Genomic DNA, 24,101 nt, shown 5'->3' with positions numbered 1-24,101 from the left:
GACTCCTTTCTTTGCGACTCCAGAGCAGACGTTCTAACCACTTCGCCACGACTATAGATGGTGTAGAGAAATATTCCTTTAAGAGGAATAGTTCGACTACCGTATTATACATTTATACAGAAATTTTTGTCGGAGACCCTAAATTTGTTACGGTACTAGAGTATTGTCCTTTTTTATGTTTAAATTGTAATGGTAAGGTCCACTTCTATCTATGTAAAAAAATATCTAAATATGTAATTTGAAAATACTCTTATGGGGTAAAAATGTCCACTTTGCATTAAACCTTTTGAGACTTTTGAGACTTTTGTGACTTTAATTTCACACAAACTTATCAAAGAGTTATGATGAAGGATCATGTAAACAATCATAATGATTACTTTAAATTATTACATCTTCAAAGATATGTGAAAGTATTGCAAAAATGAAATTCAGACCAAAACTCAAATTATTGATAACCCATTACATTTTTTAAAAGTTAAAGAATATGCATTGACCATTTTATGATTAACTTGTACCCAACTGCAGGCAAATATGAGAACACAGTATTCTTTTATGTTTTGAAAACAGTGTACGAAATGAATTGTTGGACTTATTAATGCTTTATTCATACATACTAAATACTGTTATGATATACCTTGACTGCCCATCTACAGATTTTGCCCTGTCCAATAGGGCCAGGATAATTAGGGGAAGTAACTGTGACATCTTTGTTTGGCTCTAAAACAAGGTCATTCTCCTTAAGATAAACGTATCCACCACAATCTATAAATAAAGATTACCTCAGTGAAGGATAGAAAGAACGAACAGTATTTTATATCCAAGACCATAAAACAATACAAAATAGAAGCAGAGAAAACACAGAAATATTATTCTTTTACCTTGAATTATTTATCTAAATCTTTTTTACTACCTGGATGGATTTATCTGTACTGATCTATATTATTATGCCCCCGGATCGAAAGATCGGGGTATATTGTTTTTGTCCTGTCTGTCTGTTTGTTTGTTTGTCCCACAATTTTAACCTAGCCCATAACTATTGAGTTGTTGGGGCTATGACTTTGATAATGCATAGGTGTGTTACTTGTGACATGACCTTTCTTTGGGTACCACCAAATTTGACCTCATGACCTTGACCTTGGAGTTTGATCTACTTTTATTCTATTTGTGTTTGTTTGTCCGACAACTTTAACCTAGCCCATAATATTGAGTTATTGGGGCTATGGATTTCATAATTCATGGGTGTGTTACTGGTGACATGGCCTTTCTTTGGGTACCACCAAATTTGACCTTTTGACCTTGACCTTGGAGTTTGACCTACTTTTATTCTATTTGTTATCAATTTTAACCTTCGCTATAACTTTTGAACAGATCGAGATAGAGACTTCATATTTAAAATGCATACTTCACTAAATAAGCACTTTCACCTGACACCAAGGACAATGACCTTTTGACCTTGACTGTAACCTATTTGCTAAAAAATGGATTTTTCGAACTTTCGGTATAACTTTTGAACCCATAGGAGATAGAGACTTATTTGATATGCCTACTTCACTAATTAAGTGCTTTCAAACGACACCGAGGTCTATGACCTTCTGACCTTGACTGTAACCTTTATGATAAGAATAGCTTTTTCGATCTTTGTTGCTGCCAGGTAACAGTGTTTCACAAACACATCTTGTTTTGCTACCTGGATTTGTTTATCTAAAATATTTCACTACCTGGATCTGTTTATTAGGGCCCCGCTCGTCGGGCGCCCTTTAGTGATCAGTCTGTCCGTCCGTCCGTTCGTCTGGCAGTCCGTCCATCAGTCCGTCCGAGATCTCTTGTCCGGAGCATATCTTCTCTCCCCTTGGCAAATCTGGCTCTTACTTCACCCACAGAGTGCCCTTGGGTAACCAATGTGCAGTGACCATGAACCATGTTTCTAAGTCAAAAGTCAAGGTCAAAGCAGACCTGTGTAAAAATTCCTTGTCCGGAGCATATCTTCTCTCCCTTGGCACAATCTGGCTCTCACTTCACCCACAGAGTTCCCTTTAGTAACCGGTGTGCAGAGACCTTGAACCATGTTTCTAGGTCAAAGGTCAATGTCATAGCAGACTTGTGTTAAAAATCCTTGTCCGGAGCATATCTTCTCTCCCCTTGGCCCAATCTGGCTCATACTTCACCCACAGAGTGCCCTTGGGTAACCGGTGTGCAGTGACCTTAAACCATGTTTCTAGGTCAAAGGTCAAGGTCATAGCAGAATTGTGTGAAAAATCCTTGTTCGGAGCATATCTTTTTTCTCTTTGGCCCAATCTGGTTCATACTTCACTCACAGAATGCCTTTGGGTAGCCAGTGTGCAGAGACCTTGAACCATGTTTCTAGGTTAAATGTCAAGGCCATAACAGATTTTTATGAAAAATCCTTGTCTGGAGCATATTTACTGAGCTCTCTCCTTGGCCCAATCTGGCTCATACTTCAATCAAAGAGTGCCACTGGTCAATGGTCAGAATTAGTCTTTCTGTTTTGTTTGGTGCATAATCCCCCCCCCCCCTTAATTCCAGTAAATTTATATAACTGGGTACACAAGATAACTTTGATATATATCTGTAAAGAAGTCGGTTCACTTTAGCCATGAAATGGCCCTGTAGATATACGAGGGTTGTCCCGTAAAATCGTGGACAAGTTGTCTAGTGTGAAAAATAATCATCACTGCGTTCTGAAATTTTAACCACTTTTTAGTAGATAAATTATGAATATACATAGCAAATTCCAAATAGATATATGCATAGGTAAACAAATTGTGATATTTTATGTTATGTACTGTATCGCCCTACGGCGCACGGATGATAACGTCAAAGTGTCTAGAACAGCGTCACGTTTTATCTTTGCTAAACTTAAAGTTGGATAAGCCCCACTTAAATTTTGAAATTTTATTGATTTACATATGTGAGTATCTATAACCAGTTAAGAAACCAATGTGGCACACTCATGCGATCTTCTGAATATTTATTAGCAAATTACAGACAGTATTCTCACCATCATTCAACTAAAAGAGAATCTTACATCGACGGTCGACAGTGACAGCGTCCTTTGCTATTACAAATGGCAGTCTGTCCATATGTTTTGTACTATCTGAGGACTCGACCACGAATACTTCGCTAAGAAAACTTTCATTTCATTTATATACTAAAGATCTGGTGATATTTTTTCATATTTTTTTTTCTTCTGTATTCATTTAAAGTCTCTTAACGCATCATTACAACATCCTAATCTATCTGAACTGCTCTCCGGTGCGCCGTAACGTCATAAAAAGTCGTCATTTTTCGTGTATTGTGTTTATTACTTTCCCATTTCAAATGCTCGGGAAACTGCCAAAAATTAACCAAATGCCTTGAAAATTTTAAAAAGACGACAGAATTGATTAAGGAATGGAATTAGGATAATTTTCATCCTAATCTTATGTATTGAAAACTTTTATTACAAATTAATTCTTATATCTTCTCTAATATAACCTTGCTATTTTTACCGTGCGCCGTAGGACCGTACCTTGTGCACATTCAAGCAGAATAAAATCTTTATTTTTGAATATATATTATCAAAAACATTATGATTCACTTAAATATGATGAATAAACATTTACTGAAAATTTCAGCTTAATGCGCCCATTACTTTTCGAGAAAAACGCTTTGTCCACGATTTTATGGGACAACCCTCGTACCAATTGATTGATTAACACTGGATTCTTTATTTGAAGCTTTAAAATAAAGAAGAGACTTGGTGCTTTCATATCCTATTAAAATTTTTCACCTCAAAGTCCAGATCTTGGAGAACTGGCTCTGTGAAATTCCAATGTTCTTGAATTTTTATGTAAACATGTATAATTGAGTTCTTTCAGTGAAGAAAAATAATATGAGCGCACTCTCTGATCTAAAAAATAAAACATGTCCATAAATCCTCAGAAACAGTTCTATCATTTACTAGTTGTATATTTTAGATCAGAGGTTGCCCTCTACATTAAGGTAGGTCGCGGGTTTACTGCATAAAATTTTTTACGAGAAAACATATCCTGAAAATTTGATATAATGTTCCTTAGAATTCACAGCGTATTATCTGCAATATTTATTAAATTTGCCTACGTAGTTTTAATGCTATAATACTGTAAATGCGGTATTGTTTTTAGTACTTTTTCACGCTTTACTATTGACATGTATGGAAAAATGACGTTTTAAGACAATTTTGTGAAAATAGTTTCTTTTAAAAAGATTGAATAACTTTTTAAAGACGTAGACGAATTAGTCAGGAATTTCAAAATGTGAAGATGAGGTAAAATCAAAACTATTAATGTAAAAAAATCAATATGTCTTCTCGCTGGATTTTTTGCTAAATAATTTCAAAGTTTTCTTTTATACAACTAAAATGTTGCGTTTATGGCGTCATTTATATCTACAACGTCATTTGTTGAACGCAGTCACGTTTACGGTACGAGTATAAAAAATCTAAAAGATTTAAAATGTGATATCGATACAAAATTAAATTTTATTAATCATTTCATTTATAGCGGAGACATATTATTATGACCAGCAATTTATTTTCACTAGTATTGTGAGATTCATATTCTGAACACAAAGTCAGAATGAACGGTATAAACATTCCTCGTGCATGAGAATTAACGTACAGCGACAACAACGCGAATGATCAAATAAATTTACATTACTACCTGTATTTTTAAGAAATCCATGGTCGACAGGATTTCAGGCATAACGCAAAAGTCCGATGACTTTATTCAAAAACTGTAAGAAAATATCCCGACACTGAGGATATAAGCGGCCGGGGGGGGGGGGTGTTACCTGCAATGCGCTTTCTATATTAATCGCAAGCTATAGTATATGGCCCTGAATCTTAAGGTTTCGTCAAAGATCAACATGTCTAAAAAATTATTTTTGCTATAGCTCCAAAAGTATGTCTGGTATAAAGTCAAAACGTTGACAGTTTATAAACATATCATTGATTAATAGACAGAAAGTATCAGTTGATAACAAATATTCTAAAAAAGATTATTTTGGAGAAAAACTGTATCAGAAAATGTGCATATTTTTAAAAAAATGCACCTGCTTTATTCTGTCCTTTTTGTGAAAACTATCATTGCAGAAATAATATATATTTATCATTGAAGGGCAAGTTGGACATGAATGGTCTCTGAAAGGCTGTTATTGAAAGCATGACATGTATAAAGACAAGACCCCTATAGAAACCGCCATTTGCAATGTACTTTCATTTTCAAGTCTTAACATTTGGACAAAATAAACAGGGAAAACAACTTTCCAGAGACTATCTAAGTCCAACTTGCTCTTTATTGATAAACATATTTTGTTTCTGCAATAATGGTTTTCACTAAGAGCACGGAATTAATTAGGTGTATTTTTTTGAAAATATATGCATTTTTAAGAAGAATTTTTCTCAATTACTATATTTTCCAAGTATTTTTTTTATCAAGTGATACTTTCTATCTGTTAATCAATGAAAAATTGATACACTGTAAAAGGTTTAACTTTATACCTCATATAATTTTGGGGCTATTGTAAAAATAAATTTTTGAACATATTGACCTTTGACGAAACCTTAAACATTTGCATTTGTTAATTTGTTTTAATTTCACATTTCAATATCCAAAATGTAAAACACTTGCATTTAGCTTTTACACTTTCAACTTTTGTCATATAAAAGGATATGTAGAAAAAATGATCGTTTATACATTGTTCACAGTGTCTTATAGGTCTTACAGTCCAGGTGTTTGTACATGTACATGTATTTGATTTTTAAATGCATGTCACAATTTATTAGCCAGCAAAAGGCGAGTGCATGAGATTTAAATACATAAGAACACAACAATATTGATAATGATAATAAAAAAACAGGAAACAGGTTTTTTGTGATGATGATTTCCATTCTGAAAAGTATACGCATATTTTCGCCCAGGCTCTGGTTGGCAGTCATGATGCAATACGCATGCTCCCCTGACTTTTCCGCTAAGCAATTTTTATTCATGATAACTTTCTTTCTGCATACCATAACTTTTACGCTGATTTATTCTGATTGACTATTAGCAGTTTAGTTACACTTACAATATATATTATTCCATTCATTTGGTATAGTATTTAATTAGTCCTAAGACATTACATATAATCACACCAGAATTCAGACTCAAATTTAATGATACATATAAAACATGTAAGAGGTTTAAGTATAACAACATGTACTTTGTATATTAATCTACTTGATTCGTAAGACTTGAAGTCATTTGCAGAGAATTTAGCGGGAAACAACGTAACGTTGCCTTTGTGACGTCAGGGGCGTAGTATCCGGGGGGGGGGGGGGGGGGGGGGGGCCCCCCCCCCCCCCCCCCCCCCCCCCCCCCACTTTTTTTCCCAACCTTACTTACACTATAGGAAATGTTAATTGAAAGTCTGGTTGGCCCCCCCACTTTTAGAAATGTACCGAAAATGTAGTATAAGAATTGGTACTAAAAGTATTTGACAATGTGAAAAAAAGTTTATCTTACCCCCCTCCTCCCCCCCCCCCCCCTCCCACCCCCCCCCGAAATAGGATTTTCGACTTTGGGCAACTTTTACCTTTTTTTTTTTTTTTTTTTTTTTTTTTTTTTTTGCTTGTCAACTTTTTCAGGTAAGTAAAAAAAAAAATTTTCTCTGCCTGGCCCCCCCACTTTCAAAAACGATGCTACGCCACTGGACGTAACCGATGTCATAATCAAATGTTCACAAAACAACCGCTCGAATCGACAAATTTGTGTACCAAAACTGATGACAAAAGCAAACCCGCGAACTTCCTTAAATAACCAGAAATTGCTTTAAAAATTGGCTAAACCTTTTTACTTTATTACACAAATGCTCCTCTTCAAAAATAACCCTGTGGGGACCCGGGTTAGAATAGGTCCTCAGTACCCCCTTGCTTGTCGTAAAAGGCGACTAAATGGGGCGGTCCTTCGGATGAGACCGTATAAACCGAGGCCCCGTGTCACAGCAGGTGTGGCACGATAAAGATCCCTCCCTGCTCAAAGGCCGTAAGTGCCGAGCATAGGCCTAAATTTTGCAGCCCTTCACCGGCAATAATGACGTCTCCATATCAGTGAAATATTCTGGAGAGGGACGTTAAACATTATACAATCAATTAATTAATCAAAATTAACTAGTCTTAAAATAAACTATCTTACATTTTCATGTCCATTGTTGAAAGCGGGGCCCTTTGAGATGGCCACCATCTCAATGATATCTAGTTAGTATTTATCTATATTTAAAAATATATTATTCTACTACCTGGATCTGTGAGCACCGTCTGACACGTGGTTCCAGTAAACCCCACCGGACACGTGCACTTACACGTGACGTTCACGTAACCGCCATTGTCACAGACAGGAGGAGCAGTACAATGAGCTGTAAATATTAAGACGTCAAACTACATAAATGTTTTAGTGTCGCCTAGATTTATTCTGTCTTTAAATTGTGCATTTTTTCGAAAAAGACACAATTTGCCAAAACAAACAATATTAAATGAGTGATCCTTAGAATTAATTGAACATGTAGCTACACGACAAAAATGTTATTTTTTTATCAATATTATCACATCAATAAAAGCACCAGTTTTGACACATGTAATGATTTACAAGTTAGCGTATATGTCTATTTACTTTATTATCAATGTCTATTAGCAGTGTGATCATTATGATTTACAAGTTTGAGTGTATATTTCTAACCAGTGCATTCGAAATGATTTTTTCAACTTAAAGGTGCATTAATAATGATTAACAAATAAGTCTACTTATTACTCCTTTATTAATAATGGCTTAAATTTAGCGTGTATATTTATTACCGGTGCATTCGTACTGATCTATGACATCCTTTAAGTCGTAGTAGGTGAGGATCTGGCCGTTTGGGGCGTGAAGGAATTTCAGGTTTTTGTCTCTTAGTTCTACCGAACTGCCAAAATTCTGAAAATATATACACATAATATTGTATGTAAAAGACGCCTCTTAATTCTACTGCATCGCTATAAGTCTGGAAATATAAACACATAATATTGTATGTATAGGGTAAGTCTTTGTATAATGGAGAAGTCTACCAGTATAATTTATTATACCCCTCTAAAACAAAGGATGGGGGTAGATAGGAATCGGCTTGTCTGTCTGTCTGTCTGTCCGTCCGTCTGTGTGCAAACGTGTCCGATCCATATCTTTGTTACGGAGGTACATCAGAATCTACTACTCCACACAAAAATTGCTTATGACCTAAGGGTGTGTCATGACCTTGACCCAAGTTTGGTAAGGGAAGTTCAAGGTCACTGAAATAAAGGTTATTCGTGTCAGGTCGCTCGTAACTGCAAAATCTAACGACAACGCCTGGGCGAAGAGAAAATTCGAAGTACTGCACTTTCATTACATAGAAACTTTTTCTGCAGTAATTCTGATCCATAGTTATACACTGATTAAAATCAGCCCTGTTCAGGCTTCGTTTTAGTAAAGCAACATGCAAACGACGTCACTTGACATCAGAATCTAATATGCACTGAATGTCACGTGCGGTATGACGAGTCCGATCTAAATGAAAAATTGATAAGTATCTGCACTCGGCCAAATGATCGCACCGTCAACATATTAATAACATAATTTAACTAACCGTATGCATGATGCTTATTTTAACAAGAGGCCCACGGGCCTTATAGGTCACCTGAGTATCATGTAACAACTTTCCAGCGATGGTATTTGGTTCGTGTTTTAAGCCAAAAGCCATGAAATTCAAGAATTTTGAAAGAAGCACCATTGCTTATCAAAGAGCAGATTTCAAAGCATTAATTTATTTTTAGTCAAAGTACCCCCTTGGTACCCCTGACCCAGCAGCCCTGAAATTATCTATTTTGAAAGAGGACCCTTTCTTCATTATAAGGCCAGCATTTTTTTTTATGCTTAGGTTTAGTTATGAACATGAGAATAAAAAAGTCCCGAAGGAAAAGGAAATAAATTTTTTTTGATAAATCAATTATTAACATTTGTACATTCTTTTTTTATGCTATCCTAATAGGCTCCTTACCACTGGACACATAATGCTTACAAATAGGAAAGTAGAATATTGAATTGCTTATTTGAAGTTATTTCATCATCTGCCAGTTTGGGCCAGTTATATAAATTTTGTGATGTTGATCAAAATATATTTTAAAAAATCAATTCTTTAAAAGTCTTTCAATACATCTTTATTTTCTTAATATGTGTTAGGTGAATGTGTAGACATTGTTCTAAAATTTACTTGATGCCTAAAATTATAATTCCTATTATAAAACAGACAGGAAGTATTGGGGAGTAGGGTCAACATTTTTTCAATTAGTGTAAAATAATTTTTCTGGCTGATACAAATGATACTACATATATTTGTATATTCTTGCCTTTTAATAGGTGAATTTTTTTTTTATTTCTTCACTTCAGGTTATTGTTTATTTCTTCCTCAAATGGACTTCATTTCTCCCATAGTTTTATTCATTACATCTGATGCATAAGCAACCATTTTCTGAATAATGATGCTTAGACTGTAAGCTATAACAGAGATCTAAACAATATCCCTGGCAATATGCAATAGCTACCACGGGCAGTTTAAACCCTGGGGGAGGAAAATAATTTACAGTTACTTTTGAAACGAATACATAATTATCTCACCAGCATGTCATTGTGCAACAAAGTCGTCAGCATTTTATTTGTATTTGAACGGGTGAAACGTTTTGAATGGCACTCTTATCGATGAATTTTACACTAAACCATGTGAATTCTTGGATCTAGCTTTATTTACCCGCCGTTTCATCTAAAAACCGGAAGTGCGAGTTCGTAAATTTGAAATCTCGATCCCGACTCAAATTTGACATCGGAAAAAAAAATTGTTTTATTTTTTTCTCAAAGTTCAAAACCTTGAGCGGAGGGTTTGTAAAACTGAAAATAAAATAAATCCTGGCCTTATATATGTAATTAGATCATTAGCATATTAACCAAGAGCAAAGGATAAGATGTTCAAATGATTCATACATTTCACTATATAATCATTAGAGCCCCACCCTAAAACAAGAACCCCTGACCCTGGGGCCATAAAATTCACAATTTTGGTAGAGGCACTCTTGCTTATCATAACTATGTACTTAGTTAGTTTTTTTAATACCCAGGAGCAGAGAACAAGATTTTCAAAGAATTAATGTATTTTCACTATATAATCAATAGAGCCCCACCCTAACACCAGAACCCGTGACCCTGGGGCCATAAAATTCACAATTTTGGTAGAGGCACCCTTGCTCATCATAACTATGTACTTAGTTGGTTTATTTAATACCCAGGAGCAGAGAAGAAGATTTTCAAAGAAATAATGCATTTTCACTACCTACTTATTTAGCCCCGCCCTAGCACTAGAACCCCTGACCCCAGGGCCATGAATTTCACAATTTTGGTAGAGGACTCATTGCTGATTACAATCATGCAAACACTTTGACTGCTTGATGTCCAGGAGTAAAGAAGAAGATTTTTAAATATTGCACTAATTTTAGTGGTTTTGGCCCCACCCCTCAGGCCCCAGGGGGGCAGGGATCATGAAATTCACAATTTTTGTTCCCCTTCACCCATAGATGCTTTGTGCCAAATTTGGTTGAAATTGGTTCAGTGGTTGCAGAGAAGAAGCTGAAAATGTTCAAATGTTAACACACGACGAACGACGCACGACGACGGACGAAAACAGATAGCAATAGGTCACCTGAGTTTTACTCAGGTGACCTAAAAAATAACAGTATGCATTATGATAAACGTCATATTAAAACTAACCGTATGCATTATGATTAACGTCATAATAAAACTAATCGTATGCATTATGTTTGACGTCATAATAAAACTAACCGTATGCATTGTGTTTGATGTCATAATAAAACTATCCGTATGCATTATGCTCATTTCAAAACAAACAGTATGAATTATGATTAACGTCATAATAAAACTAACCGTATGCATTATGATTGATGTTGTTAATTCGTGCTATCTGGACGAATAATTAATAGCTGATCAACAACATGCGTTTATTCAATACACATACAACATAATACGACGTACACCCAACCCGACCCGAATTCCGAACCCGTTCCAAATATGGTCAATAGCATTTCATCAACATCCCCTTTTCTTTAGAAAATTTGTCAAAATTTCATCAAAACATCATATTTCATGAACAAAATAGATTTTCATCATTTTACACATATAAAATGAATAATGCACTTATCTAGCACAAACTGTCAGTCACTGAAATGGCAAGTATCTGAATTATAGACACAAAATGATCAATTGCAATTTACATGTACAAAATGACTAGAAAATCAAACGATTAAATGACCTTATATCATAATACAAAGTCCATTAACCAGTAATATAGTCTTTCAGATAGGTTGGTTTTCTCCTATCGCGAATAGGTCTTCCTGCACGGAGCGGTTCATTTTGCGTTGGTACGGTAAGTTCAGCGAACGGTGTTTCTGGTGCGCTTACACTAATGGTAGAGTTCGGATTGTTCACTGGCTTAGAGTCTGTTATAATGTTTCTCTGTATGCCGACTGAATTATCATCTGGGACTGAACGCATCAGTGAGCGGTCACGACTGTAGAAATTAACTGTGGTAGGTCGCAAATGACTTCTGTTTCTACGATAAGTGGTTCCGTTCTGGTCCTTGACGATGTATGTCCTTGGTCCAAGAATACCATTGATTTCTCCGAGTCTCCAGTTGCGTCCCTCTAGATGCTGGAAGAGTACTGCTTGACCAACGTCCAATTCACTCTGCTCGCGAGATTTCCTGTCTGTCTGCGTTGATTCCTCTTCTTGATGAATGCATCAGTTTCTGGTTTCTCGAGTTTCTGCGGAAAATAAGGAATCATGCCTCGCACTTTTCTGTTTAACATGATTTCTGCAGGACTAACACCAGTATCCTGTTTTGGTGTATTTCTTTGCTCCAGAATTGATTCATAAGGATCAGTCTTCTCAACTTCACATTTCCTTAACAACGTCTTCATGATTTTAACAGCTGACTCAGCCTTACCATTGGCTTGTTGATGCATAGGCGATGACGTCATGTGAGTGATACCCCACTTCTTTGCAAAATCTTGGAATTCTTGGCTTACAAACTGTGGTCCTCCATCAGACATGATTACATTTTGAATTCCAAATCGAGCAAATTGTTTCTTGAGTAAAGCTATTACTATGGAGCTTGTCAAAGATGTAAGCAGGTCGATTTCAATGAAACTTGAGAAATAGTCAACTGCAATCAAATAATGCTTTCCATTCAGTTCAAACAGGTCAAGTCCTATTTTCTGCCATGGAGTAGATCCTTCTGCATGCTGCATCAATGGAACATTTTGGTTCATTGTGTTCTCTCTTGACATATTGAACAACAATCAGCCAACTGCTTGATATCTGAATTCATTCCTGGCCAAAATATTGTTCCTCTTGCCCTCCTCAGCATGCTATCATATCCAAAGTGAGCCTTGTGAAGTCTGGCCTTCATTTCACTCCTCAAAGATTTAGGGATAATCACAGCTTCCCCTTTGAGCATGAGTCCATCGCTGTATGATATAGTGTCTCTAAAGTCAAAATAGTGGCGAATTCTCTATGGCGTTTCATGTTTCTGCTCTGGCCACCCGTTCATCACAGTTTTCTTGAGAATTTGCATCTCCTCGTCAATCTCTGAGGCTTCCATTATTTCACTTAGGCGAGCATCAGGAATATCACATGGTTTGTCACTTTTCAATGCCATGATTCTTAGTCTCTCACTAAAATTACCTTCCCCACTCTTCAGATATGCGCGACTCAACGTATCTGCAATTGTTAGGTTAGTTCCCTTGACATATACAAAGTCAAAATCGTACCGGTTCCATCTCATCATAATGTCCTGTAATCGCTTCGGTGCCATTGCAAGAGGTTTCTTCAGGATGGCCTCTAATGGTTTATGGTCATTCTGTATCGTCACATTACGGCCATATGTATATTGGTCAAAACGTTCCAGACCATATAACACAGATAACGCTTCCTTCTCGATCTGCGCCCAGTTTCACTCGGACACTGTCAGTGATCTAGATGCATACTCCACTGGTCTACCGTCCTGAAGGAGAACTGCACCAATGCCGTCTTTACTACTGTCCACTTGTATTACTACTTCCTTTCCAGAGTCAAAGTAAGCTAGGACAGGAGTTTCTGTCAGCATCTTCTTGATCCTCTGAAATGCTGCTACACAGTCTTTAGACCAATGCCATGCCTTATCTTTGCGAGTGAGTTCTCTGAGCGGCTCCATTATGGTAGAAAGGTCTGGAAGAAACTTCGCCATGTACTGAACCATGCCACACAGTCTCTTAATTCCTGAAACATCAGTAGGAGGTTGCATGTCATTAATGGCTTTCACTTTCTTGTCATCAATTTTCACTCCATCATTGGAAATAACATGTCCATGAAGTGAGATTTCTTTGAGTCCAATCTCTTGTTTTTCTTTATTCAAGATGATGTGTCTCTCCTCACATCTCTCCAACACTTTTCTCAATTTTAAAGCATGGTCTTGCTCAGCTTCTACATCGTTTTCTCCACAGCCCACTATGATGATATCGTCCACCACACTGAAAACACCTGTCATGTTTCCGAACACCTCATCCAGTTTCCTCTGTAATATTTCACTTGATACCTTTAGTCTGAAAGGTAGTCTTGCCCATCTGTACCTTCCAAAAGGAGTTATCTTGTCGTTAATCTGCTGGATTCCTCGTCCAACTTCACATGCCAAAAAGCCTCCTCGACATCAAGTTTGGTGAAGGTTCTAGCCTTGCTGAGCTGCGGTAGAATGTCATCAAGAACAGGTAGGCGATAATGTTCTCTCATCAATGCCGTGTTGAGTGCTTGGGGGTCAATAAACAACCTAAGATTGCCGTTGGCTTTACGAGCAATAGCCATCTGGCTGACCCATGGAGTAGGCTCTGTAATCGGAATAAGTACTCCTCTATCTTCAAGCTTCTGAAGTTCATCTTGTACCAAACTCTGGAGTGCAATAGGGATCTTTCTGCAGGGAAGAGCTTTGGGTTTCACGTTTGGGTCGACATGTAGATGTGCTGTTCCCAAATCACCTAAGTCACTGCTTGATACACTGGCTATGAATTTCTCGTTATTTATGGTAATCAACTTCAATTTCTGCAGTGCTTCAAGTCCAAGTAAACATGTGTAATGATTTGGAACAACAATGAATCTAAGTTGGTGCTTCTCATTTGTACGTGGATTGACGACTGTCAGATCTGCCTCACCAAGTGGTTTCATGTTTGTCTTATTCCACATGTTCAAGCGGATTTTGGTAGGCTTGCATTGCTCCTTGCGGACATAACGCTGAGAAATTGTATTCACATCTGCGGCACTATCAAGTTGAAATCTAATGGCACACTTATTGATACGCATTATTGCAGTCACTTCTTTGCCACCAGAACTAACAGCTTTCAACCACTGGTCCTCATTGAATTCTTCTTCCTGACTGACTTATGTATCTTCTTACACTTTGCTTTGAAGTGATTCCTTCCACCACACTGTTCACAATACTTTCCCCATGCTGGATACTTTAGCAGGGTTGTGGTTAACCACTCGCCGACTCGCCAATGCGATTAAAATTTCAAGTGGGCGATGAAGAAATCAAAATTTGATCGCCCACATGGCGAGCGTCTTGTTCCCGGAACATGACCATGCTTTGTTTGTATTTTTATAATCCACTTCCTTTTTTCATAACAAACACTACGCTAACCATGACTTTTGGTGTCGTGTGCAAACTATTACATTTGTATACGATACAAGCACTTGCGTGACCTAGACGTATGCCAAACAGCATTTTCAAATATTTTGTTGATGAGATATGTGGGCCCGTAAATCACATTGTGCGCCCCTAAACTTTGAAAAGTAAGGGGCCCACATGGCTCCTAGGATGTAAATGGTTGACCACAACCCTGTTTAGTTTCCCTGGTTCGTGTTTGTACCCACAGAATTCACAGTCTTTTTTCTTACACTGAGTTTGTCTAGTCTTCGGAATTTCCTTCTTTTTCTCTGTTTTCTGTGCGTGTACTTGTCGGATTTCTGTATCTTGTTCACTTTCAATAGCATTGCATCAACAGATGTCATAATAAAACTTATGCATTATGATTGATGTCATAATAAAACTAACCGTATGCATATGATTGATGTCATAATAAAACTAACCGTATGCATTATGATGTCATAATAAAACTAACCCGTATGCATTATGACGTCATAATCAAACTAACCGTATGCATAATGCTCCCTATATCGTATGGGTTCCTATTGTAGGTCAGGCGTTTGTAGTAGTGATACTTGGAATCGGGTTTCATATTTTTCCAGACAATTCTGACATACCGATCCCGATCACTTCGAACATGCTCATGCCTTTGTCCAAGTCTGTGTAGCATTTCATGAACCGCTATACCAACCTAAACAAGTATATTTTGTAGAATTGTTATACATAATTCATGGCAAAAATTTAAAAACAAGAAATCTAATAATACAGTCCTGTGTAAGTGCAGAAAGGTAAAGAAAAGTAACGGGGTAATGAGGGATTTAGGTGCAATTCCTGATAAGGCTGTGCCATATTTACTGTTTTTATCATTAATTTTTTTATTTTTTTTTATTCCGTGTGATAATTTGTTATAGATTTCGTTTTGTAAAATTTATAATTCAACACTTTTATATTCTACATTGAAAAGTACTTACTCCCCACTTAGTAGCCTAAAAAGATGACAAGGAATGTTTCTTCCAACAATTTCTGAAGTTCACTGTCAGAAACAGTTTTGAATCTTTTCTTTCTGCCAGTTGTGGAGCAGAAATTTTCTGACTTATCTTTTACAAATGCAGTTTGCACTGTTTTTCTTCATCCTGGATAGACACTGGTGCAAATGCATCTTACAAAATAACTCCGTTACCTCTCCAACTTGCTTTGATCAACAGGGATTCAGGAATATTTAAATTATTTTCTGGTAGAGGGCCATTTGGACTATACAGGTGTTAGTCAGAATTCTATACCACGTTAAAATCTGCATCCATTTTCTTTGTTTACATTAGCAGACGATAAGAATAATCATTTTCCAATATAATACAATCATGTTTATTATAAATATGCTCTAAATTTAATAAATAATATAAATAAATTAAAAGAAAAATATTTGATTTTTTGTTGGATTTTCAGTTTCTATTTGATTCTCTTTAAATAAACAGTTTCCAGTAGATATTAACAAGATAAGTATATCCGACAGCTGGTTGTTAGGGGGTTGTGTTCCCATACCAAACCAGGTTATCAAGTTTTATTCTGTGTCCCTTTTGGATATTAACCAATTTCAAGAATACAAACAAAAAATAAGTATTTGCCTATACTTGTTTTTAAAAATGGACTTTTCTTTTATGTCAATTGAATAAAAAAATATTCTTGAGAAATATTGCTTAATACTCTACAGCTAAAAAAGAAGTATGTTTGTACTCTTTTATATTCTTTTCATCACAAGTACGTCCTGAAAATGACTCACAATGTGAAGACGTAGTAATTACCATTCCTGGTCTATCGGGCTGCACTACATTTAATAAACAAGAAAACATGTCATGTACTTTTAACTGATTGTTAATTTATCATCTTGAAAAAATTAAAAATCTTGTGACAAAGATTTTTTTGACATAGGTTCAACATAAAATAGTAAACGACTATAATATTTTAGTGCATCAACTCAAGTTGGAAGACTTCTCAAAACAATATACCGTATAAGTAGAATTTTTAGCGAGGATTTAATTTTGGCATTATTAGCGAGGGTGCCGAAATCGCTAAAATTGAATATCGCTAAAAATTAATTGCATTTTATTTGTTATAATTTCTTTAACGTGCATTTTAAAATCGCTTAAATATTATATCGCTAAAAATAAATTACCAGTTTTTCAGGACAAATCGCTAAATTTGCGTCTCGCTAAAATTTCCACTTATACGGTACTTCATTCGTAAAAGAAACGCATTCACTTGTAGTAGAAAGAGTTAAGAAAACCCTTTGTCTCTAGCAGATAAAAATATAAAAGGGACACAAAATCAAATCAAATCTCCGCGATTTATTAATGTTGTTTTATATGAAGGTTAAAGATAACCCGACTTACCGATCCACATCCGGGTTCTGCTAAGCTTAGCACGTGTTCTCCATTTCCGCCGAAGCCCACACCAGAACCACAACTTGATCCGCTGTAACCATGGTAACGGTTTTTTTTAGTGCTTTATTCATTATCAGAAATAATCTCATCGATAGTACTTCTATAGACTAAAAACAAACTGCAAAAGAGTTGATCATAAAATACGAATTATAATTTTAAGAAAGATAACTACTAGTATGCTTAAAGCCCTTGTAAAGTTTTTCTTTACTTAAATATACCATGGAATTAGAATACAGGTTGAAAAAAACTAGCTCTAAAAAAAAGATCTTTAAGATTAGTTGTGATTTAAAAGATTCCTCAAAATCGTATGAAAACAAAGAAAACCGTTACTTCATGAATGTTCAATCATTTGCAAAATATTCAGTGTTTTTAAAGATCATTTTGATTGCCCAACTCTATTGTCAGACATAATAACTAACCAGGGGTCAAAGCAATAATTGCATACTGTCAAATCAAGAAAAAAAAAATGTTTGGTGAGTACTTTTTAACTCGAACATATCCGGTGTGCCCCACTTCCGTGGCTACTTCAGGTGAACTGGGCTTCCAGCGAATACACGTGAGTTTATTAAACAGCTCAACAGCTTCCAGAAAATACCCTCTGTTTGCAACTGCGTAAAAGAAAAAAAGAACGATTTACCATGAGGTCTTGAGTTCTGTTGCCCTCTATTTAGCAAATGTAAAGCAGAAACGGGGACATAAGGTTAAATACTTTATATACATGGATGCACAATCACCGCATAAGCAGTTTTAGCGAGAATTCGAATTTGGCATTATTAGCGAGCGTGTGGAGATCGCTAAAATTAAATATCGCAAAAAACTGTGTTTTATTTGTAATGGCTTTTCTAGGGAGCTTTTGAATATCGTAAAAAATATTTTTCTCTAAAAATGAAATAAATTTGCGTCCTCTTATAGGGTATATTGGTTTTGTATATAGCTTTAAAGCTGTATAACAGACGTATCAAAAGTAAACACACGTACTCAAATTGTTATCAATGATGTAGGGAACTATTGCCTTAGGCCAGTTTGGCCAACTCGGTCCAAAATTCCTCTTCCTGCGGCGTTTCTAAATTAAAAAAAAATACATCCCTTGAATGATACATTATGCAAATTTCAACTTACATATAGTTTTATTAACGTTATTATAGTACATCTTGTAAATATTTATGCATAGTGTTATAAAATAAAGGTTTGAATTTGCTTGAAATAATAGCTATATCATTTGTACTTGTAGCATTTAGAGAAACTAACCTCTTTTCCAGGCTCCCCTTCTTTGTCCGTTTCCTCTTTTCTCTCAATTGTTTTTTCCAATTTCTCTTCCTTAAACTTTTTGGAATCTTCTGGATGAAGCCCCTTTGACTGGAATTTAAGAACGGTTTTGTTACTTTTATACGAGACCGTTTTACAAACAACTGAAAAAATCGGGCCCTTTTACAGTGTGTCTGAGTTCCTGTTTTTCGATATCATGCAGAGTTCTATCTTTGTTGTATGTCATACTCTCAAACTTTTAAAACGTTTTAAGAGTTTTGGTATCAGTTCTTCTACAATCTACTAACGTGCAGAACTTGACCATTCCGTGCTACTAACGTACAGGACTTTACCATTCACAACTACTCACGTGAAGGGCTTCACCATTCACTGTTACTTATATGCAGTATTTCACCATTCACTTTTACTGGTACACAAGTGCATGACTTTACCATTCACTATTACTCACAAGCAGGACATTACCATTCACAACTCACGTGATGTAATTTAACATTCACAATTACTTAACTACAGGACTCTATCATTCATTACTACTCACATGCAGGACTTTACATTCACCGCTACTCACGTGCAGGACATTACCATTCACCACAACTCACGTGCAGGACTTTACCATTCACTACAACTCACGTGCAGGACTTTACCATTCACCACAACTCACGTGCAGGACTTTACCATTTACCACAACTTACGTGCAGGACTTTACGATTCACTGCTACTCACGTGCATGACTTTACCATTCACAACAACTCACGTGCAGGACTTTACCATTCACTACTACTTATGTGCAGAACTTTACCATTCACTGCTACTCACGTGCAGTACTTTACCATTCACTGCTATTCACGTGCAGGACTTTACCATTCACCATAACTCACGTGCAGGACTTTACCATTCACTACTACTCACGTGCATGACTTTACCATTCACTACTACTCACGTGCAGGACTTTACCACTCACTACTACTCACGTGCAGGACTTTACCATTCACCACAACTCACGTGCAGGACTTTACCATTCACTACTACTCACGTGCAGGACTTTACCATTCACTGCTACTCACGTGCAGGACTTTACCATTCACTGCTACTCACGTGCAGGACTTTACCATTCACTACTACTCACGTGCAGGACTTTACCATTCACCACTACTCCAAAACTGGACAACAGCTGTTCATTCGGGTCATCGGGATCGATGTTCTAAAAAAAAACACAGTTAATTTCGATCTTTCAACTCACGATGACTTTTCTTTTGTGACAGAGAAAGAGAAAAATTGTAAAATTCATCCTTTTACACAAAGGTCGTAATTCACAGAAAAGACATAATTCTCAGTTATTTCCATAATTTTTAAACATCCTTTTCTAGTTGGAGAAGTTTGATTAGAAATACAGTCCTTGTGCAAGAATATTAAGAGCAAAACAAAACAATTCAGGATTGAAAAAAAAAAACAGAATTATGGCAAGCTGTCGTTAATGTAACAAGTCGATTATAATAATTAATTTTTTTTAATATGCCTTGGTAATGGAAATTATATCCTCTTTTCTTCTTATTTCCTGTCATATACCTAAATCTGTTGAATTATTCTTTGTTTATGTTTACATACCATACTATCTATTTCGTTTTCGTTACGTATCTGGTTTTCGTTATATGTCTGGTTGTCACTCTCATTTTCCCGCTGATCTTCAACCTTATAGTAACAATAAATAAATCTGTTCAAATGTAAGATAATGTTTTAATTTTCAAAAATAATAATGTAGGATTAATTATTAAATATAAAAATGTAAGATAATATATTAAATATTAAGCATAATAAAGTAAATGTTATCAATAAAAAGTGTTGCCCCTGCTGGTGTTTGATCCGGGGACCTTTGGATTGTGGGGCGATTGCTGACCCACTTGACCAGTCACACCTTGCATTTAATGTCCATTTAATAAATACAAATATACATACATGTTTGATTTAAAATACTCAATAATTGTGAATGATAGAACCTGGTTTATTAGGAATAATAATATAGTGTAAACTTAATGAAAAGTAATTTAGAAAAATTATTTTTTTTAAATATAATTTTCTTTGTGTAACAAACTTCCTGTAATTGGCAGCAGAGGCCATATTTGCTTTGTTCGATCGTAAGAAAGTACATAGAAGATCTTTTGGACCTATTCAGTAATGTAAGTAAAATCGTGGTATTAAATCTTTTTATTTTTATATGTATAATAATGCAGTGTATGTGATAATGTGAAATATTTTAATTGTTGCGGTATTTTTATTGAAAACATTACACATGATGAAAACCTAATATGATGTTACTTCTGATCACAGGTTGATGTATATATAAGTGTGTTGAATATTGGCTCAACCTACACCTCCTGTTAAATCCTTACTTAGGGTATATGTGACAATCATAATATTTTATTTTTATGTCCATATTACAGTGAATGATATTTATCATTATTATTGTACATAATGAAAAGTAATATGTATAAGTATCTATATAATATGTTGATGTCATGAAATCATTTATTTGTTTCATTTACTATATTCAACAGATACAAATGTTTAATTAGGAAATATTTTTTAGAAATAAGACAGACAAAGTATTAGTATAATTTTTATTATGAATTGTCTTATACTGTATTAACTGTCATTGTATTTATATATTATTGTAGTACGATACCTTTAAAGAGAAATTTCTAATAAATGATTGGAGAACCTAAAGTCTGGTTACACAAACATGTGCAGAAATTATTGATAACCTTAATAGTTATACGAGGTTGATTAAGAATTAATTCCTCCTTCATGCAGCGGCGTTCAAAAAGAAATCATTTGAATAAATGTTTCTTGTAAGTTTCCCGGCAATTAAAGTAGGACTACTCTCGCACTACGTCCTTTACGAATAGAAAAACCGGAACCACGCTTCCTTTTTCCGAAATGTGATTTTTGAACTATATAGGTTTGACTTTTACTTAGCGATTGAAATATCCGGTAACGATTTTGCTCTAGTGTCAACACACGTACAAACACTGATTACTACAATTTAAGGATAAAATAATTAAAAAGGGAAGGCTGGGAACAACTTTTGGTTGACAGAGAAATAATTAGATAACAAAACGACATTTCTGTGAATGATACATGTGTAATATGCCGCGCCGATAACACGGACCACGAACATGCTACATCAGTACAATGTGAAAACTGTCATTGTCGGGGCGACTATTGTCGGCGGCCAAGTTGAAGCTAATAGTGATAATTCGCAAAAAAAGTAATAACTACGATTTGACTTAGACAAATTCAATGAATTTTATCAATTAAACATTACAAAATTTACTTTGAATATTAATTATTTCATAAGACCCAACCTGTTTACCCATCAATCACAATGCAAAATTATCTTTAGAATATTATTATTATATGAAAAAAGTTGATTCACTTGCAGCATACTTATTTTCTATAACAAAATCATCCAGTTTCTGAGAATCAGTCAAGCACGTTCATTTTCATTGTCTCCAATTTACAGATAAGCGTGTTTTAATTTTTTTCAGAGTAAAATACGATACATTTTAGGGACAATAGGTATTGGGTGTGTATTATTATTGTTTTAAATATGTACAATTTTGTTAATACAAGTATACACTCAAACTTTAACAGTATTACAGGAAAATGTGGCAATATATTATTTCTGGAAGAAAAAAATTATGAGGGTCCCTCTAGTCGACATATAATTTATTATGCGTCCACATTTAATTTTTTTTAACTTATTCTTTTTCTTAAATGTTATTTAGTAAAAAGAATGCAAATTTTTTAAGTTTGAGTCCAAATATTTTTTTAATGACCGAGATTGACCTATGAAGCATATTTTCTCATATTAAATTTTGATACCTTAGCCTAACAAAGTTTAAATATTTATAATAATTCATGCAAAACAGTGATTATATATGATTTACTAACAGGTTTCTACTTTATTTTGTGTATTAAAGTTGAATATTTAGACTTGAATCATTTATAAACAACAAAATCTAGGATATGTCAATTTCAGCATTTTACATTTCAGGGTATATACTCCGATAGGCCACAGCAGAAAACTAAACATGTTGACATATACTAGTAATTTTTCTTGTGTCTATCCATTGATAGGATGTATGTCTATCTTATAAAAGCAGATTTTTTTTAAGATTGAGCCCATTAAGTGCCGAGTGTAGAACTACCTTAACGGAGCGAAATTGAACATTGCTCCATTGATAAATATAGCTTACAGGGTTTATACAAGGTATCCCTTCTGTCTCTTTTTCAACCATGATTAGCACTTACCCGGTTTGCCTCGTTTTCGACAAGTTCCAAAAATCTCCTTATATCTTCTATAAGACGAGCCCTCGAAGCTGTGAAGGAAAAGTGCAAAATAAATAAATAAATAACAAAGAAACAAAAAAAACCCAAAAAAACAAAAAAAAAAAAAAAAAAAAAAAAAAAAAAAAAAAAAAAAACAGCAAACAAACAAAACAAAAATATATTTTGAAAATTTGATTTTAAGGTTTCAAAAGATAAAATGCAAGATTAAGATAAGATATTGTAGGTATTAAAGGAAATAGAATAATTCTGCTTTTAATAAAGATGATCTCGGATTGTATTGTTAAATTAAAACATAAACGGAAAATCGCCGAACTAAAGGAGAATATATAATTATTAATTTACAAATTTAGTTGTAATTGCAATGCAGATTAAATATATGTTATTCAATACCAAATAAAAAATAGACATTTTTCAGGGATAACTTATAGTATTTATTATATTATGAAAAAAACCCGTTAATTCCGACAATTAGAATTTACTTTACCTTTGTGTTGGGATCTTCCCCATGTGTGACCAAAATAAGTAACGGCCATCAACACAAAGAAAATTCCCCGAATTCTCCACATTCTGGATATATACGGTTTACTATGTCACTTGTACAAGGCAGACCCTTTTATAGTCTACATAATTACTAGTCAGGTGGACCGTATCAATTAAATGTCTGGTGTTACTAATATTAAGTTATGTTTTTACTCTCTATCTGTATATTTCAAGTGCAATAAATGCATCACCTGTAAAAAAAAAAGGGGGGAGGGATAACTTGATCAGAGTGTGAAATGCGACTCGTTTATTTATCAGGCCATCACGCAAGGCATACACGTAGGTATGATTTAAGTCGACATTATTTTTCACTCCTATTCAACATAATCGCGAACTATTACATTTAAAATTGTATTAAGTTGTAGATAAATGACAATTAAAGTCAAAAGACAATACTTTATACAAGGATATTTTCGCCCTTTTCTCCCAACATTCAATTGGGCGAATTAAACGAACATAGAATAATTTCTTAAACAAAATTCTGATTAGGCGAATTTAAAAGGGGCAAAATTGTTTGCAACAGTCGTGGATTAAGGAGTGTAAACTTACGTCGAGGGTTCGAATTTCATTGCTGGACATGGAGACTGGTCCTCCGGATGAAACCGGATAAAACGATGTCCCGTGTGGCATTAGGTGCAGACAAGAAAAAGAAGTGTCGTGTATAGCAGACCTGTAGCAGCAAATTTAGGA

The 24,101-nt window shown here is 35.1% G+C and overlaps 1 protein-coding gene across 1 annotated transcript; it reads right to left on the bottom strand.

The window, feature by feature from the left end:
* Positions 1 to 634: 634 nt before the first annotated feature.
* Positions 635 to 23,440, bottom strand: LOC134261607 (blastula protease 10-like; the record flags this gene model as incomplete). The annotated part of the gene is made up of 12 exons (XM_062744029.1): positions 23,356 to 23,440; positions 22,833 to 22,900; positions 20,127 to 20,210; positions 19,648 to 19,722; positions 18,504 to 18,611; positions 18,234 to 18,318; positions 17,737 to 17,863; positions 17,205 to 17,286; positions 15,326 to 15,508; positions 7,868 to 7,985; positions 7,315 to 7,431; positions 635 to 762 (listed from the first exon to the last, which is right to left on the bottom strand). Coding segments are annotated over exons 1-12 (1,257 nt in total), but the record flags the coding sequence as incomplete, so codon positions are not given.
* Between the last annotated feature and the right edge of the window lie 661 nt (positions 23,441 to 24,101).

The sequence above is a fragment of the Saccostrea cucullata genome, unplaced genomic scaffold (genome assembly GCF_032062105.1).
Source record: "Saccostrea cucullata isolate Sc308-1 unplaced genomic scaffold, CSIRO_AGI_Scuc_v1 ctg633, whole genome shotgun sequence".
Lineage (NCBI taxonomy): Eukaryota > Metazoa > Mollusca > Bivalvia > Ostreida > Ostreidae > Saccostrea > Saccostrea cuccullata.
This window is presented reverse-complemented; position numbering and strand designations above follow the sequence as displayed.